Source organism: Patagioenas fasciata, chromosome 7 (assembly GCF_037038585.1).
Source record: "Patagioenas fasciata isolate bPatFas1 chromosome 7, bPatFas1.hap1, whole genome shotgun sequence".
Classification (NCBI taxonomy): domain Eukaryota; kingdom Metazoa; phylum Chordata; class Aves; order Columbiformes; family Columbidae; genus Patagioenas; species Patagioenas fasciata.
This window is the reverse complement of record NC_092526.1, coordinates 40,471,469-40,487,938: the sequence shown is the minus strand read 5'-3', so window position 1 is coordinate 40,487,938 and position 16,470 is coordinate 40,471,469. Positions and strand designations below refer to the sequence as shown.

Genomic DNA, 16,470 nt, shown 5'->3' with positions numbered 1-16,470 from the left:
TGTCAGCTAACAGACACAGCAAAGCCCCCACACATAGGTCATTTTGCTATAACTGTTTAGAAACCCGCACATATTTGATTAGACATCCTCACGCTTCTGATTCTCAGTCACATTTTATGGAGCTATACCTCATTCCCCATTTGGGAGAATTTGCTAACAGTTTTAGTAGGAACTCTGAAACTTCTTGGTGACGTCTCTTACGAAGGTGAAAGAACAGGTGACAGGTAAAGATCACAGTCGAGTAAACTAGATACTCTAGAGCAGGAGCAGTACAACACTAAAGGCAATTTTCAGATAATTACCTGATTTGCTGCAAACATTCAACTGCAGAGGCAAAGCAGGTGTCTTTTGTGCTTGATGATACCTGTGTAGTCATGAGAAGATTGATCGGGCAGGTTGAACAATCCCACTATTCAGCAAAAGAAAAGCAGCATCTCATACAACACTGGCACAAGAGACTTTTCTTTCGGTTTTCCACTGCAAAGGGGAGTGTGCGTGGACACTAAAGGCATCCAGGAAATCTGCCAACATGTCATGTGAACGAGTTTCACTTCAAATTCAGAAAAACTTCTACTGAATTCCTTGGCATGTTACAAGAATCAGTGATGGTTTTGGATATCTTCCAGCTCAAGTAACACTGAGAATCGTTAAATCTTAACGGTTAACAATTAGGAGGGAACTGTAGGACCAGAATGGTTGAAGCCTAGAGAAGTCATAGCAATCAATAATCAGAGACTCGGACTTGGAACACGCAGAAGAGAACAAATAAATGTTAGTTCTTAATATGCAACTGAGCCTCAGTCTTTCTAAATGGAGCAGGTAGAAAATGGGTGGATGCAAAAAGACCCAGAGAAATTCACAGAAATGAGGAAACTGGACAGAGAAGAGATGCAGAAAAACACAACGTCCTTCCGAACTTAGAAAGTGCTCAACCACTTTCAGCCAGGTCATGCTTAAGAATAAAAACAATACAATTCTTCTCCTAATCAGAAAATACACAATAGTATAACTCTCTTAATCAAGCAGCTTGAAAATTTCCTTGGTAGACATTTATTCTCATGCTTCCATAATTGGAGACCAAACAAATGTCTTCCCAAATTAGGATTTGTTACCAAATAAGCCAGTGTCAAAGCTCAACTGACAGCTGTTGTGAGAAATCACTAATGTAGCTTTTAAGTAGGAGACAAATTTTAGAGAAATAAGACAGCATAGCATGTCTTAAGCAGAAAGCCTGGCCAACAATTCTTTCACTGCCTGTTCACGACCGCGGGTTCCTGAAGGAAGCACTGGGCCAAGGCCCAACCAACGTACCTTCCGACTCTCTCCAAGGACGGATACGGTTCCTGGCCAAAATTTCCTGCAAGAAACCCACCGCAGTCTATTGAGAGAGCAAACTCTTAAAGCATTTTTCACCTTAGGAAAATAAAGCCATCATGTTGTTCTACGTGACGCAACAGTTCTTTCTACAGGATGACTATATCTAGCACAAAGAGCTGGAAAACAGTCTAATGTGAAATGTCTTGCCCTGGTGTTGTAGCTAGGCCAGTCTTTTCTTCCTTTCCCTCCATCCTCCACCTCTTTTTGGAAATGGGAAGTTTTGACTCCCTCCCACAACCATACCAACTAGCTTAGAAATACGTTTAGATGCATTTTTTATCAAATAAAAGCACTACCCACAATAGGATTTCTTTTGAGTTGCTTTATCTGATTGCATGCCATGATGTTTTCCTAAGTTCTGTCTCACTGTTGAAACATACTCACACTTGCACTCCAAGAAAACTCAGAAGAGCCAGATCAGTTTGTTTGTTTAGACGAAGAACACATTCCCAGTAAATATCTTCCTCCCGCTCGTTGTCTAAGGCGTACAACATGAAGAGAGGAGGGTAGAGCCGTGGCAGCAGCACAGGGAGCAGCAACCCAAAACTGGTTACCACATAGCTGTAAAGCAATAAATAAATTAAAGGGGGGGTGGCTTGAAGAAGAAGACATTTTAAAAGCCTAATTATCTATAAAAACTAAATGGAAAAAGGAACCATTGGAAAAAATCTTTCATTTAGTATGAGCCTGTTCTATTTCCGTGTTAAGATACGGCCCACATACAGGTGGGTTTGGGGTTGGAGAAGCTGTTGTGGTGGGGTTTTTTTTGTGGTTTAGGTGTTTTAAGCCTTCTCTAGTTGGAGTTTGTTTCGCTTTATGTACCCTGGCTCAGGAGACTCTGATCTGGAATCAGATTTCGCACTGCAAAACGATCGCCTTCCCTTTGTCTCTGGTGCCACGAATGGAATCGTGCTGCCCTCTTCTGGGAGATCAGGAAACAAGAACCTAAATGGCAACACACAGAAAAACGTCACGATTTCACTTCAAGAAGTTTCTGCAAATCACAGCATCAGAAGGCGAGATTGGAGAGGAAGGAACAGTCAGCTGAAATAATCCACGGTGGATTCAGAGAGCACAGCAACCCCTAAACCAGAGAAAAGGCACCGGCACGAACGCTAGACAGTTTCAACACACAAGGCATCTTTACCTAATTCAGTCGCGGTTTGACTTGAAAATTAGAGCCACGTTACCTAACCAACTGGAAGATGCGCTTGAGGTAGGACTTGATCTCCCTGACGGCCTCCTGCAGCAACCGCCGGTTAGCGCCTACGCCAACGTAGGTCATCCTGTAGACGGCTACGAGCGTTTCCAGCAGCTTGCCCAGTGGATGCAGAGGAGTATCACAAGCCTGAGACAAAACACATTCATTGGCCGCTTGGGTCAATGCCAGACAAAAAACCCAATGGAATTCAAGAGAAATGGGCCAGAGATCCAACACCAGGGAAAAAAAAGCAGCACACCAACTACAACTACATTAAAAGTGAGCTGTGTTTAACAAATAGCCATTTGGACTAGAAAATTCATATATTAGCTGAATACAGCTCATAGAGGAGTCAAGGCAGTACAAGAACTTGTGCTACTGCTCAGACAAGTCATGTGTCCAGCATTACTAAATTAATACACACAATTAGCAAGTATTTCATGATACTTTTCTGAGATCCAATGTATAAGAATTAACCAGTAACTGAGCAGCAACTGACTTTAAGGCAGTATCCATTAGTTATATAATGGTTTTAATCTTAGTCGTAGATTTCATTTCAATAAATTCTGAAGTTATGAGTAAACAGCAATTAATACAACCCGGATTACAAGAGCGCAAACATGGAAGGAATTAAGGAAAGCTCTTACAAAATGAGCTTGACATCATGCCTTATCAACAAGCTACGCGAACAGCTGAGAGTCACAATACCTTTATCAAATATTTTTTGATATTTTCATATTTTTCCAGGGTGAAGGCACCAATGTGTTGTGGAATGAATTCCAAACTTTCCAGTGTCTGAGTATGTGAGCGGCTCAATAATTCTGGGCTGCATTTAGAAAAAGGACAAAGACATTGTACAGATCATTAATTAGACACACAGTAGGGAAAAAACTTGTGAAGCTAACAACTGAACTAATTCTCCCCAAAACAGTTTAGAGCGCAGAGTATTAAGAGTTCTGATTTTGTTTAGGATTCATTTTTCTTGTTTTAAGTGAACTTTTATAGTTAAAGTCTGGAGCAGAGTGTGATTGCAGTTTTTCCCCCGGATGCTGTGTTCACCTTGCCGCCCACGCTCCCTGGGAACCAACCTGTCCCTGTGCTGGCGCCGGTTGGTGGTCAGGGCCACAGCGATGTTGTCCCAAGCTTTCCAGCGGTCGCCCTGGCCCGGGCTGTCGCAGCCCAGCTGGCTCCAGCACTCTTCAAACACTGCCTTCCACTTCTCATCGGGGGGCACCGCCAGCATCCCCAGCTTCCGCCTAACAAAGGCAACCGTTAGTCTGTTCAAATCAGTTGTGAAACAACACATTCACCTAGGAAACCACCTACGGCTAACGTCAACCTACATCTCGTACTGTTCTACCGAAAGCTGATATATTTAACAGTCTCTACTGTGAACCTAGTTCAGCACTAAGAATAAACCTAGAACCTACTACTTAAATAATATACTGACTTTCAAGACCTTTTAAAAAGAACTTACAAAAAATTACACTTAGCCTTATTTTTTGCTTGCTAACTAACATACACTAATCCATATAACATATTATAATGTTACAAGATTAAAATGGTTTTAATACCTACATGTGGTAACAACTATGAGCCTTATTACATTAGACAACTCAGTTTTGCTCTTTCTTGTAGCCTGCCAGAAAATGTTTTTTTTAAACACAAAACCAACTGATTTGATTTCCAAGACAACAAGATCTACTGCACTTAGCTGGGCTTATCTTCAGCACTGCTATTCATTCCTGGAGCAAAGACATAGTACAAAAATGTCCCAAATATCTCACTATCCCGGAATGTACAAATAGCATAGATACGCAGATAAATAGCAAAAAATGGATACGTGGCTTCTGCCCCTCGAGTAGTATCTACACATGATGTTGCACAACATGTTCCAGATGTCCTGGCAGGAAGTGCAACCAGCTCAGGCATCTTTCTACGGGCAGCCCATGCCCAGGGCTCCTCTGGAGCCACAGCACAACCAAGAGCTGCTGTTCTCCTTCTATCTATATCCGTATCTCGGACACAGAACGACTTTGAAAAGCTTTCATAAAGAAAATAAAGGCTGTCAGGCTTAACAGTTCTATCTTGATTTAAACCAACCGTCAGACCTTTCATTAATATTTTTCTGCCACATTTGAGGTGAGAACTATCAACACAGGTATCTCCCCATGCTTGCAGTTTCACAAGGCAGAAGCAGCAGACTCCAGACACGAGATTTCCAACTTCAAGAGAGCTCGGAAAGGGCTTAACAAGCAATGTTCACAGCCACGTATGTGCGTTTATCCCCGACTCCCTGCTGGCACAGCGTGTTCGGTGCATGGGAGGCTCCCAACCTGCCCTGCTGTGGGTGGCAGCTCCCTCGAAAGAAATTACCAGTGAGCACTGAGAAGTAATCGGGGTAAAAACATCAGAGTTGTGTTTCCCATTTTGATCTGAAATTTGAGAGTATGCTTCAAAGATATGGAATCCCGTACAACAATTACTACTACTGTACACCAGTATGTCGTGCTACCAAATACTCACATTTCACTGACGACTCTTTAAATTTACTTAAAAGTCTTCTACTCAAGGTTATCTCAGTTATGACTTAAATAAAACATTTTTTCTCCCCAGAGATAATGAAGCAAACTGATTTAATGCATCTGCTATAAATAGGGTTTTATAAATAGGGTTTTATAACTACTTCTGAAAATTATCTTTGCCAAGGTGTAAAATTGCTCTTTTTTGCAATTCAGCAGATTTTTGTACTATTTTCTCATGCGCTGTTTAGAAGAGGTGTAGTAACGAGCTAATTCTGCCCAAATGTACCCCCACTGACATTATTAAATGTCATACTAACTGAACTAATTTACTAACAGCATAACTGGCAGAAGGCAGAGGGGTCTGTGATTGCCTTAGTCACTCCAATGTAACTCAGCCTTTCTAGCACCTCGAAGGCATCAGCAGCTGTGAACTCAGGTTCTAACACGTTCTGTATAAATCAAAATCTGAGGATGCTGCAGGACAGCCGCAGCATGTTGGCCATCTTGTCATTTCATGCTGTTTCTTCCATATTCAAGCAAGAGGAAGAAAGAGGAATGAAAAAGGAAAAATGTTTTCAAAAATCTCACTGTTTCTTCTGAAAAAAGTGCTTTTAACTGGCCTTTCAGACAATAGTTATGTTCCAAAGTATTACTGAAACATACGAGAAATCAGTTCGTGTTCACCACTCACAATGCTTTAGGCTTGTCCTTCTCATTCTCATACAAGCTGGGTTTGAAGTAGGTTCCTGTGATTTTTATCCCAGATCCCCATTCTCCACTGAAGAGACCTTCAATATAATCTCCATTGGGCAAGGTCAGTGTTCCCTTCAGAGAACATAATAAATAAAATTAACCAAAATCCATCGGGAACCAAATTTCTGAGATGGTAAGAGTTTATAAGCGACAACTGCAATACCAACCTTTCCACTCAGAGTCCAGTTATCTGAAAACTCCCCCTCATAGACCGTATCATCCTCAGAGAGAAGAATTCCAGTCCCCTGCACAGGGAATCACAAAGAGCACGAAGCAGTGATTACAACAGAAGGCAGATCTTAGATACACTGAAAAACCTGCTACTAATTCTTAGCAAATAATATCTTTTTTAAAAGCAGGTTCTCAAATTGCCCCAGGTCAAACAGAGCAGGGATTATAGAGCCAGTTTCAAAAGCCAGGACAAGAGAAGGTGGGAAGAACAGAAGGTTTGTACAGCCTGACACACATAGGAAAAGCCTCTATAGTGCAGAGTTGGGCGCTGAACTCACCATCATTTTGTTGGTGCTGAAGGCTCCTTCGTAATACAGTCCAAACTGAGTCACCACAACGCCGTTGCCTTGGCACAGATCATCCTGCCACATTCCCATATACTTCTCTCCTCTGAAGAAAAATGAAATAGGAAGAAGACAGTCCAAGTTGTATGTATTTCTTTGGCTTTGTGCCACCTTGGAGTCGCAAACAGCTTACGGCAGGCATTTATTTTTGCAAAAGCTTTTGATTCCTTTACCTAAACTCAGATGATTCAAATTGAGAGGATAATAAGTGAAAGAAACCAAGCTGTGCTACTTGAGAGATAGGAGGTAGAACTACAGAGTCACATGTTTTTGAGAATATTAGAGTGGGAAAACTGTAAGCAAATAGATCACATTGTCTGGATAAAAGCCTAACAAAGATCATGCCATACAAAACATCAGTAGACAGCTAATAATTGCTCACAAGTAAACACAAGCCTCCTTCAGACTTACTACTATACCTTTTTGTGAGTCTAAGTCCACAGAGGTCAGGCTATAGTGTCTGAAACTAAGTGCAACTCCCAAATAGCTTGAAACAATCTATTTTTGCATTTGTTCTGAGAAAAGAGCATGATGCTTTCTCCATCCACATAATAATAATAAAAAAGTAACTTGTCAAGGACCTTTTTCTTTGCTTTTAGAGAAGAACTAGTGTTCGATTCAACACAACTCAGACATGCATTACTGCTGCTACTAGCAGATCCAACCCCTTCCTACTCTTCCTGTATGTCAGACCAGCATTTAAGGATTTGCGGAACTGAAGCGTTACCTTGTGATATCATCAAAAACTCCATAACCACACTTCTTATCCATTGTCCACTGCCCGATGAACATGCTGGGAGAGGAAGAGGTCAGCTTCCCGCTGCGCAGCAGCCCATGCCCGTGCCGCATGTTATCCTGAAAACACCCTTCGTACACCTCACCGGTAGCATAGCTACAATGACAACAAAAAAGACAGTAAGATTCCTATAACCTTCTTGCTTGTTTGGTTTGGTGTTTGTTTTAAACACCTCGGCAACGCAAGCGCTACACGTTACCTGTAGACCCCATGCCCGCACATTTTGCCTTCCTTCCAGTACCCCACGTAATGGTCGTCCTTGTTCAGCGCTTTGTTCGGCACCCGGTATTCACCGTACCTGCCAAGGCAGCGAAATGGAATGCAAGCTAAAACAGTTCATTAAAAACAGCAACAGATACAGACCCATTCTAACATCAGAATGCTCTAGATCATTTTTAGCACATCTCTTCAACTACGGCAGTTACAGATTTTGTTGATTTATTTTTAAAGAGAGAGCAGGAATACCAGCATCACCAGGTCAATGTGGTCTGTGACTGGGGCATGGCGGGGAGCATTCCCCTCTCTACCACATCACATTCTTCTCAGCTTTCTAAAGGCCACAAGGCTTCTCACATCCTAGGACCGCTTCTACCTTCGCTATCCTCTTCAGGTCTTGGTAGTTCAAGCATATCTTTATTCCATGGAAAGATGAGAACATGTGTTGCTACAGAGAATATATTAACAACAACAACAAAAGAGATGCTAGCTTCCAATTATGCTCAAACGGTGGCACAGAATTGTTCATAATTTCAGTATGCCTGAAAAGAATGAGATGCGCAACTTTTATTGATTTGAATTTTCTGGGAAGACTAAAATGCAGTTATGAAGGCTCTGCTTGGAGTACATGTACCTCAACAAGACATCACTATTGTTAAGTGTTGAGACTACAGCATGCACGCTGAAATACAAACATATGCATTTGATAATCCTAAATACCAATCCATTTATTTCTGGTGGGGATTTGTTTGCAATATTCCATCTCCAACCACCCTATAATCACCGGGGTTGGTTACACTTACTCTTAGTTCCAAACAACTCAAGTTCTAATCTGGTTTTATAGTTTGCCACGATGCAAGGTGCACTTTAAAGAGCTGTCTGCAGCCAGACTACATTTCAATTTCCCCTCCAACTCAACACTTTGAAAATACATCTGGAAGCCAACAGGACTCCTTATGTATTTGTATCCTGCCCAGTACAGACAAGTCTTGCTCACAAGATTCATACAGAGATGTCTTTGGAAGAAGTGAACCTTTCTGCCTCAAGAGTGCACTTAGCAGACTCTTAGCAACCAAATCCATAGATAATTCAAAGCTGTGGAATAAAGTACTTTCAAGCAGTCTTATTTGTTCTACCAGATTACTTAGTTAATGGCTAGAACTTCTGTTCATCCTATTTTCAAGCTTCTCTGTGCTAATTATCTTAATCATCAGGATCACACACCCGCATTAGTTTTGTTTTCATCACCCAAACTGTGAAGTCTTGATTCAAGATTTTGTTGTCTCCTTCCTGAACTATTAAAGCCTTGCTCTACCAGAAATACAGCAAGGAAAGCGTTAGAGAAGATGCACGACTACATTCTGTGAAAGGTATGGCATTTTCTAGAAGGATTAAAGACATGAAATCAGGACTTTTGTAAGAATACTGCAACACGAGAAGTTAATAGTTGCCTATACAGCAGAAAGTTGACCGCATATTTTTCAGTTGGCTTCCTCTGCTTAGGATTTTACACCTTCCCACCCACTTCTCTCTCCTCTCGGCTGTTTTACCATTTCTCTCCTCCATCCTATAGCTGATTACACCCCAATTAGGTTAAATTTTTATGAAAGAGGAAGATTTTAATCATGTAGTTGCAGACCCTGTTGTGAGGGCAACTAGGATACCTCTGGATAAATGAGGGATTATATCAACATACAGATATAACTTGTTAAAATACGTAACCCTAAGTCAGTAAGATTCACCGCAAAACCTTTAATCAAAAGGTTTTTGTTATTATCTCCTACTCCAAAGGGTATTTCTTGCCCTCTGGCTCCACAGGTAGCGAGAGGATCTTACCCATCCTCCAGCCCAGTCCGGAAAGTCCCAGAGTACATTCTTCCATCTGCCCACTTGAGCGTTCCTCTGCAAAAACACAAAGCCGTACACGCGTGTGTAAGACAAGCACTTTACTTCCCGAATAACTTCCACAGGCGAGCCTGCTTATGGAGACAGCAACCACTTCATTCCGTTCTTGGCTGTTAAGTCCAAATGCTTTTACCTGCCATGGGGTTTTCCTGAAAGCCACCTCCCATCATAAACAGCATCCTTAAATCGAGGGTCCTTGTAGAAGGTGTATTTGGCACTGCGAGAAATAGGAGGTTCCTGTCTTGGCACGTTCCCACCAGCTCCATAGAGAATTGAGTCAGCCGTCCCTCTAAGGGCCTGATCCACCGCTTGGCTTATCGCCCTCAGCCACTTGGTCTGAAACAGAGAGCGTTTCACCACAGAATTCAGCCAACAGCTGTCTGTGCATCCAATCTCGCCCTTACAAGAACGACAACCACCTCTGCTCAGCACAGTGCTGTAAATTGGAGCACGGCTGCTACTGCACACTGCGCTGCAGGAAGGCTTGGGTGTCGCTGAATGCTTAGGGAATTCTTCCCCACTTGGTTTACAGGAGGAGAGGAAAAACTCCTTCATACCACCAAAGCCATGCAAGATGCGTAGACATGCCCACCTTTTCCTGTGGGGTTGAAGAAACAAGGACAAACTGCTCTTCTGGTGTTGTAATCTTCAATCCATTCCTACATGGGAGGGAAAAAAGTATTCTAATCTAGCAAAATTTCATCCTGAAAAAGGCAAAGCTTCTTAGAGCAGGAATACTGAGGCTTCCCTCTGCCCCCACCCAGTTAGCACTCACTTTAATATTATGTCAACAGTGAAAACAAGCAGCAGGAAACACTACTTGACTACTTTATTCTTTCTGTTGTTTACACAGCCTTTTTTTTTAGGATGTAAAAATATGACACATTTTCTGAAACTGCATCCAGCCTATTCCACTCCTAGTTTACAATAACTGGTTACAAAATGCTCATCCTCCTTCCCAAAAATTCTGACCATGTCAGTATCACAAGGCAGAATACTCACACATTACCAGTTTCTTCTGAAAGAGCTTCTACCCACAGTGTGGACAAGGGGAAAATATGGTGCGTTGAGAACTGCCGACAAGGAGAAGGGAAACTTACTTGTAAACATGAATAAAATATCATTTTTGAGGAATTCAGGCAACACTGCAGTGAACGGTGCAAAAGCATATCTTCACTATTGAAAAACACGTCATATTGGTTGAAGCAGAGAAAAGGTTCTGTTCCTGGAGACAAGCTGCTTACCTGAGCGTGCACCAGAGCGTCGTTGAAGAGGATGAACCAGTTGACAGAGAATCGTCCAGCGTGCTGCAGCGACAACCCCCGATTGCTGCTTTCACAGATTAAACGACGCTCTGGCTTCCGCAAAGAGTCCTGCACGTAGGGTTAAAAACAAAAGTGCAGCAGCTGATTGGGACTTACGGTCAGGGCTATTTGCCTTTCTCAGTAAAGGCCCAGCATTTCTAAAGTTAAGAGTATTACAGCAATGCAAAGTAGAAAAAATGAGAAGTGCAATGGGACGGTGGCATTAGTAACAGACAGAGGGTATCATGCCAACAGCAAGAGGTTCCAGCTGCTAACGGACTGACAAATGGCATTATACCGTCATTTTCCCAGGAAAGGTCTTCCAGAAGCCAAGCGTGTATTCTGCTTCTTTTCTTTTCCTGCTCAGATGGACAGCGAGGTTCTCATAACAAGAACTGGAGTCCTGTAGCTTCTGGTATTCTGGAGATGCCTGAGGGCACAAGGTAAGAAAGACCTGTGAGTGTTTCTGAATACCTGTGCCAACACCACTAACCCAGCTGCAATGCTGCTGCTCGTTTGCTTAAATTAGCACTAATGCATGACACTTGGTCTGGTTAATGACGTAGCAGCAGAGGCCAAGTTATTTTCTCAGTCACACGTTCTGTTGGAGTGCTGGGAGCTTTTAAAATCACAAAAAACCCATGAATGTTAAGAGGAGAATGATTAATGTACAGTTACGAGATCGATCTCTTGCAGCTTCGCAAACTGTAGCAGAAGTAGCGCTAAGAATTGCAGCTGTAAGACTGGAGTTTACTATATTGGGATAAATGTACAAGTAGTTATTGATCCCGTTTAGTCACCTTTTATTTCAAAAGAATGCAATTATATACATCTAAATGGGTGCTAAAAGTCTACCTAAATATATACGCAGTATTTTTAGTAGAGTATTACAGCCAAGGATAGCTACAGCAATCATGCCAGATGGAACTGAAAAGCAACAGATAGCAAAATAATACACTTAAATTTCAGTGCTCAGGCACACAAACAAGTTCTGGCAGGGTAACCAGTTTCTGCCCGTCACGCGATCCGTGCAGGTGTGGTGTAACATTGCACGAATCAACGTGCGGGATCTTCCCTGCAGCAAATCCAAGCCCAAGGTACCTTCTCGGAGGACTAAGCTATTTGTAATTACCTGGCGTTTGCTTCACACAGTTACTTCCGAGCCCTGAGTTTCACGCGTGTGTTTACTGAGATACAGATAACAAAGCCAGCTTACCACTTCAAAACACGTGGCAAGCTTTAGCAGAGTTCTAGCGTAATTATGAAGCCGTCCAAATGGCATAAAAACCAGAGCATTCAGAACTTCCACCAGCTGGAGGTTTTCCTCATTCTTCTCAGACAGTTTCTGTAACAGCTCCTGGTTTTTACTCAAGAAGTCTCTAAATGATGGGAACATTGGGGAACAGAGGGAGGAGACAAGAAAAAAAGACAGCAAGACATCAGTGATGTTTTATATAAATGAGCTCAGAATGCCCCTTTTTGGATTCTCATACACCAATAAAAATTAAAGGCAAATGGCTGTTGCCTATTAAACTATTCTCAATTAATGTAAGGAAGTACAGCAATACAGACGTGTCACTCTCTACCAACTGCAACACAGGACTTTTTTTACTTCTACTCTCGCATACTCAGTCATTAAACTGGTGGAAGAAAGCTGGAGAGCAACTAATTGCCTTTTTCCCCTTGATTAGTAGAAGAGCTGCCAGGTGGAATGACTTCCCCACTGCTGTTGGAGTAGGAAGTTTCTAACACTGTTGATTCGTACAAGGCCTGAAGGAATCTTAACTCTGCCTCAGTGCTCTTCCCTAAATAGCCAAATCATCTCTTCCCCACCCCTGCTGTTCAAGGCAACCGACCAGTTTTCCCCTAACTCGAAAAATTACATCCTACCTCAAAGGCAGGCAGGAAATCTGTTCAATCCTCAGTCTGATTTCCAAGAGGGAGAACTAATCTAGTTCAGAGAAGAAGAGGGAAATGATTCTGAAGACAATGCATTAGCACACAAAACCAGGATTTCTTCATTAAAAGGAAAACACACCTATTTTCCCCTCTCCTTCAGCATGTCTGTGTGCACATGTGCTGGCACGTGTGAGACACATCTGCATTAAACCACAGCCAACCTGGGAAGCGTTTGAACCACACGCTGCAAGAACCAGGTGAGGCTGAGAAAGCCGATGCCAGGGACAGCACAACAGACCCGGGGGCTGCACAGCAGGGTCCCTAAGAACTCTACACCGGCAGGAAGGTGGCAGTTCACAGACCAAAATAACACACCTTGTCTGGGTCTGCTAATGGTATTTAAGAATTAATCATTATCAGCAAAAATATTCTTGACTTCCCCTTGCAAGTAGCAGGGCAAAACATCTGAGACATCTCCTCCCTGAGGTTTCAGAACCTGAATGAGACCTTGGTTGCAACAGGAGCAGCTGTGACTTCTGACAGTGACAGTTCATCTGAAGAATTCAGCGCAAGCAATTTCAGCATCCACAACTTTTCAGTACTAATCATAGATGGGCCTACACTCGAACTAAGATTTCCTGTAAGTCACCCTAAAAATCTTGACCAATGCAGAAAGATTCTCAGCATCTCTCTGCAGTGGGATTTTTTATTTAGTCTTTGGCACTGGTCCTCAGGTGCAAATGATTCTTTGCATTAGGTACCCTGGGGTTTCAAAGAACTTCCAATACCATCATTTACACAACATTCCAAACGCTCCATGAACAGCTGTAACAGAATTGCTCCCAGATTACACAATTTAGGAATGAGGAGCTGGAAATTCCTCAGGCAAGTTAAAAAAATACCCTAATTGCAGCAACTTCTTCACAGCACTAGAGTGAAAAATCTCAATGCTATTATTTCCTAGACAAAAATACTATTGAACAGTTTGACTTCATGATCTATAAACTTCGAATACACCATCTCGGCCTTAAGGTACAGTTCCTTCCTCACATTTAAAGAGCTTCTATGTATGAAATAGAGGAAAGCAACCTTGAGATGCAGAGAAGATACACGTGTTCATACTTTTGTGTAATTTTAAAGCACTTCCATAAAGAATCCAAACGACAGTGAATTCACATTACCTACTCTTACTGATTCTTAAAGAAGTTTGCTGTCCTGTATTTTCTTGAACCAATGAAATACTGACAAACACTGAACAGAAGATGAAAATTTAACCTCAAGACTGAGCTTTCAAGAAAAGAATAATCTGAAATCTACTTCTGTTTCTTTCAAGGAATTCACAATAGTTTATGCTTTTTTTTTCCCTCCTTTCTCCACCTTCAAGATAAGGTAACTGAACTCGTTCAGCAGCATTTTAACCTTAACTTTTATCGCAGTTGAGAGGAAGTAACTTTTTCTTCGTCTGCCGGGAACGAGTGCACTCCATTTGGCTGAGGCCAAGGCTCAGCACGCTCGGTACTACACACACAGTTCTTTGCCAGTTGATCAAAACCCCAGACAACGGCCAAGATTTGCTTACATTGCTGGCTTTGCCAGAAGCGTAAATCCTCCCATGACGAGGAAGTTTGTCACTGAAGTACAATACCTAAAACAGGGAAGAAAAAGAGCTTCAGTTACCAAATAAGAACACCCCTGGAAACACAAGCTCTTGTAGTTTCTAACACTTGGCCCATGAGTTCGGTAATATCTTTTACTATACCAGTAATCTAAGTACTTGAGAAAATATCAAACATGAAACACTCAGTGTTATTTTACTGGACCACTCAGTATTCACTTTCCACGTGGCGGACAGAACACACATTCCTATTTGCATTGCTGCTGCCAGCGGCACAATGCAGAGGGCTTACTTTGCAAACAAAACTTGAATTTTTTTTTGTTTCCTCCAAATTTGGGCAGGTACAGAATAGCCCATCTGTTTCAACACTTTCATATTGCTAGCTTCCAATTATATTCAAGATGCGAATCTCAAGATGAGATTTTTCTCTTTTGTTGCTATTCTACCTTTCACTTTTCCCCTATCAAAAAAGAAAAGCATTTGGAAAGAACACCTTTCTCTGAGGGAACAGGTCTCAGTTTAGCCCCATTAACAGATAACACTCAGGTTGCTCAAGGCACTATGCTGAGGAGCGTGCATAGGTTCTGATGCCATACACAGAAAAATGTACAGAGTATTGGAAAGCAAAGGGGGAGAGCAGAAGACGGGCAGCAACAAAGCCAAAAATTAGGTACTTCAGTCTTCGACAGGGACGATAAAGAGATTAAGAAACCCTTCTAATCTGAGTAATGAGAACAGATTCTGGAAATCCAGGTTACGAGAAAAACTGAAGTCGAAGACTAAGTAAGAAAAGGAGAAAATACACATTTACAAGTGCAAACAACCCATTTGATAAGTGGAGAAGAAATCTTTTAGGGCGATATGGCCTAAGTTTATCACGAACCCAGTAAAAATAGTAAGTGTTGTGCTTGTGTTAGAAAAAAGTGCAACTAGCTGCACATTCAAAGTGGTACTGCAGAACAGCTGAAGTTGATGATGGTGAAATTTTGTTCCCTTAGAGACTTGCAGATGTCTGGTAACCAAGGCTACATTTAGAGAGGACGTTTTTAGACTCTCTGCTCTGTCAAGACAGTATTTTCCACAAATACCCAGAGGTATTAAGTATGATGTGACTTCTGCTACATTTGGATGAAATTGTCCAGCAACTCCAAAAATTGAGGAGAAAGACAGTAAACAGCGTGACTGCACATACTTACTCTCCCAAAAGCATTAAGCTAACAAAAATAACCAGGACAATTCAGACAATTCTGAGCAGTAAGCAGCTCTGGCTTTGGGGTGAAAGGTGGGATGCCAACTGTTCAGTAGATACTGGGACAGAGGAATTGTTCTTCTGGGAGATGATTTTTAGTGAGTGTAAAATTCTCCATACATTTTTAAATAGCAGAATCCAATTTGCACAACAGTTACTCACAGTCTACCTTCCCCTAACTCAGGGCTGCTCGTGGTCAGCAACTCAAGACAGAGGGAATCGGATACTTGCTCAGAGTAACTATCCAGAAAGAGACTGGAGTGCTTCAGGATGGCCAAGCTCCTGGCTTCTTTTACTCCGTGAAGAAAGCTACTCAAAGAAGCTCCGTGTTGACCGATGAGATAGCACAGCTTGCTGAACCTGCTTGCCATTTCCTGCAACAACTGGATTGTATTTGCATTGCCCAAGTTATCTGTAACATACCGGAAAGCAAATTAGCTTACCTTACAAAAGGCCAGCCCCCATTAATAAAGACAATTACCACAAGGTGCTGGTTGGATGTTTTATCAGCAATTTCACCTCATGGTTACATTATCCGGAATCAGGAACGCAACAATTTTAGACCAAAGACAGCTCAAATAATTAAGTTATTTTAGGTGAAACAGTCAGGACAGTACAAATAGAGAAGAGTTACACCCTAGCTTTATCATTAAATTATATAATTACTTTTAAATTTTGCATAAAGAAATACGTTGTGGAGCGTAGGGGAAAGAATGGTAAAGAAAATATCAAAATAAGTTCTTACCTAAACCTAAAAGAGGTCTAAGAATCTGAGATTTGATCTCACTCAGTTTGAAATAAAACCTTCTCTCAGTAGAAGCCAACTCATGCAAACTGGCAATATATCCCATTACGTTTTTGTCTACTAAGACCAAACAGTTGTCACCACCAGCTATCACATTGCTTATGTACCCTATCTGAAAGATGAAAAAGAGAAAAGAAAAAATAGCAGCTTTAGCATTTTTCTTTTTACACTCCAATTTCAAAATAGGGTGATGTGGAATAAAGCATATCCTTAGGAGCACTAAGTCACAGTAAGTATTAATTACCTACAG

The 16,470-nt window shown here is 41.7% G+C and overlaps 1 protein-coding gene across 3 annotated transcripts in view; it reads right to left on the bottom strand.

The window, feature by feature from the left end:
* ALS2 (alsin Rho guanine nucleotide exchange factor ALS2) overlaps positions 1-16,470 on the bottom strand; it is a 41,717-nt gene that overhangs the window by 3,228 nt on the left and 22,019 nt on the right. For all 3 annotated transcript variants that reach the window (XM_065840823.2, XM_065840822.2, XM_065840821.2), the window contains 22 exons: positions 16,161-16,332; positions 15,647-15,827; positions 14,131-14,196; positions 11,869-12,031; positions 10,951-11,082; positions 10,593-10,721; positions 10,351-10,421; positions 9,941-10,007; positions 9,482-9,684; positions 9,280-9,345; positions 7,427-7,525; positions 7,159-7,323; positions 6,366-6,477; positions 6,024-6,101; positions 5,795-5,928; positions 3,667-3,834; positions 3,287-3,404; positions 2,568-2,725; positions 2,200-2,322; positions 1,762-1,938; positions 1,312-1,357; positions 303-364 (listed from right to left, as the gene is read on the bottom strand). In XM_065840823.2, the coding sequence (XP_065696895.1) occupies positions 303-364; positions 1,312-1,357; positions 1,762-1,938; positions 2,200-2,322; positions 2,568-2,725; positions 3,287-3,404; positions 3,667-3,834; positions 5,795-5,928; positions 6,024-6,101; positions 6,366-6,477; positions 7,159-7,323; positions 7,427-7,525; positions 9,280-9,345; positions 9,482-9,684; positions 9,941-10,007; positions 10,351-10,421; positions 10,593-10,721; positions 10,951-11,082; positions 11,869-12,031; positions 14,131-14,196; positions 15,647-15,827; positions 16,161-16,332 (2,690 nt within the window). The remainder of the gene's footprint in view (positions 1-302; positions 365-1,311; positions 1,358-1,761; positions 1,939-2,199; positions 2,323-2,567; positions 2,726-3,286; positions 3,405-3,666; positions 3,835-5,794; positions 5,929-6,023; positions 6,102-6,365; positions 6,478-7,158; positions 7,324-7,426; positions 7,526-9,279; positions 9,346-9,481; positions 9,685-9,940; positions 10,008-10,350; positions 10,422-10,592; positions 10,722-10,950; positions 11,083-11,868; positions 12,032-14,130; positions 14,197-15,646; positions 15,828-16,160; positions 16,333-16,470) is intronic.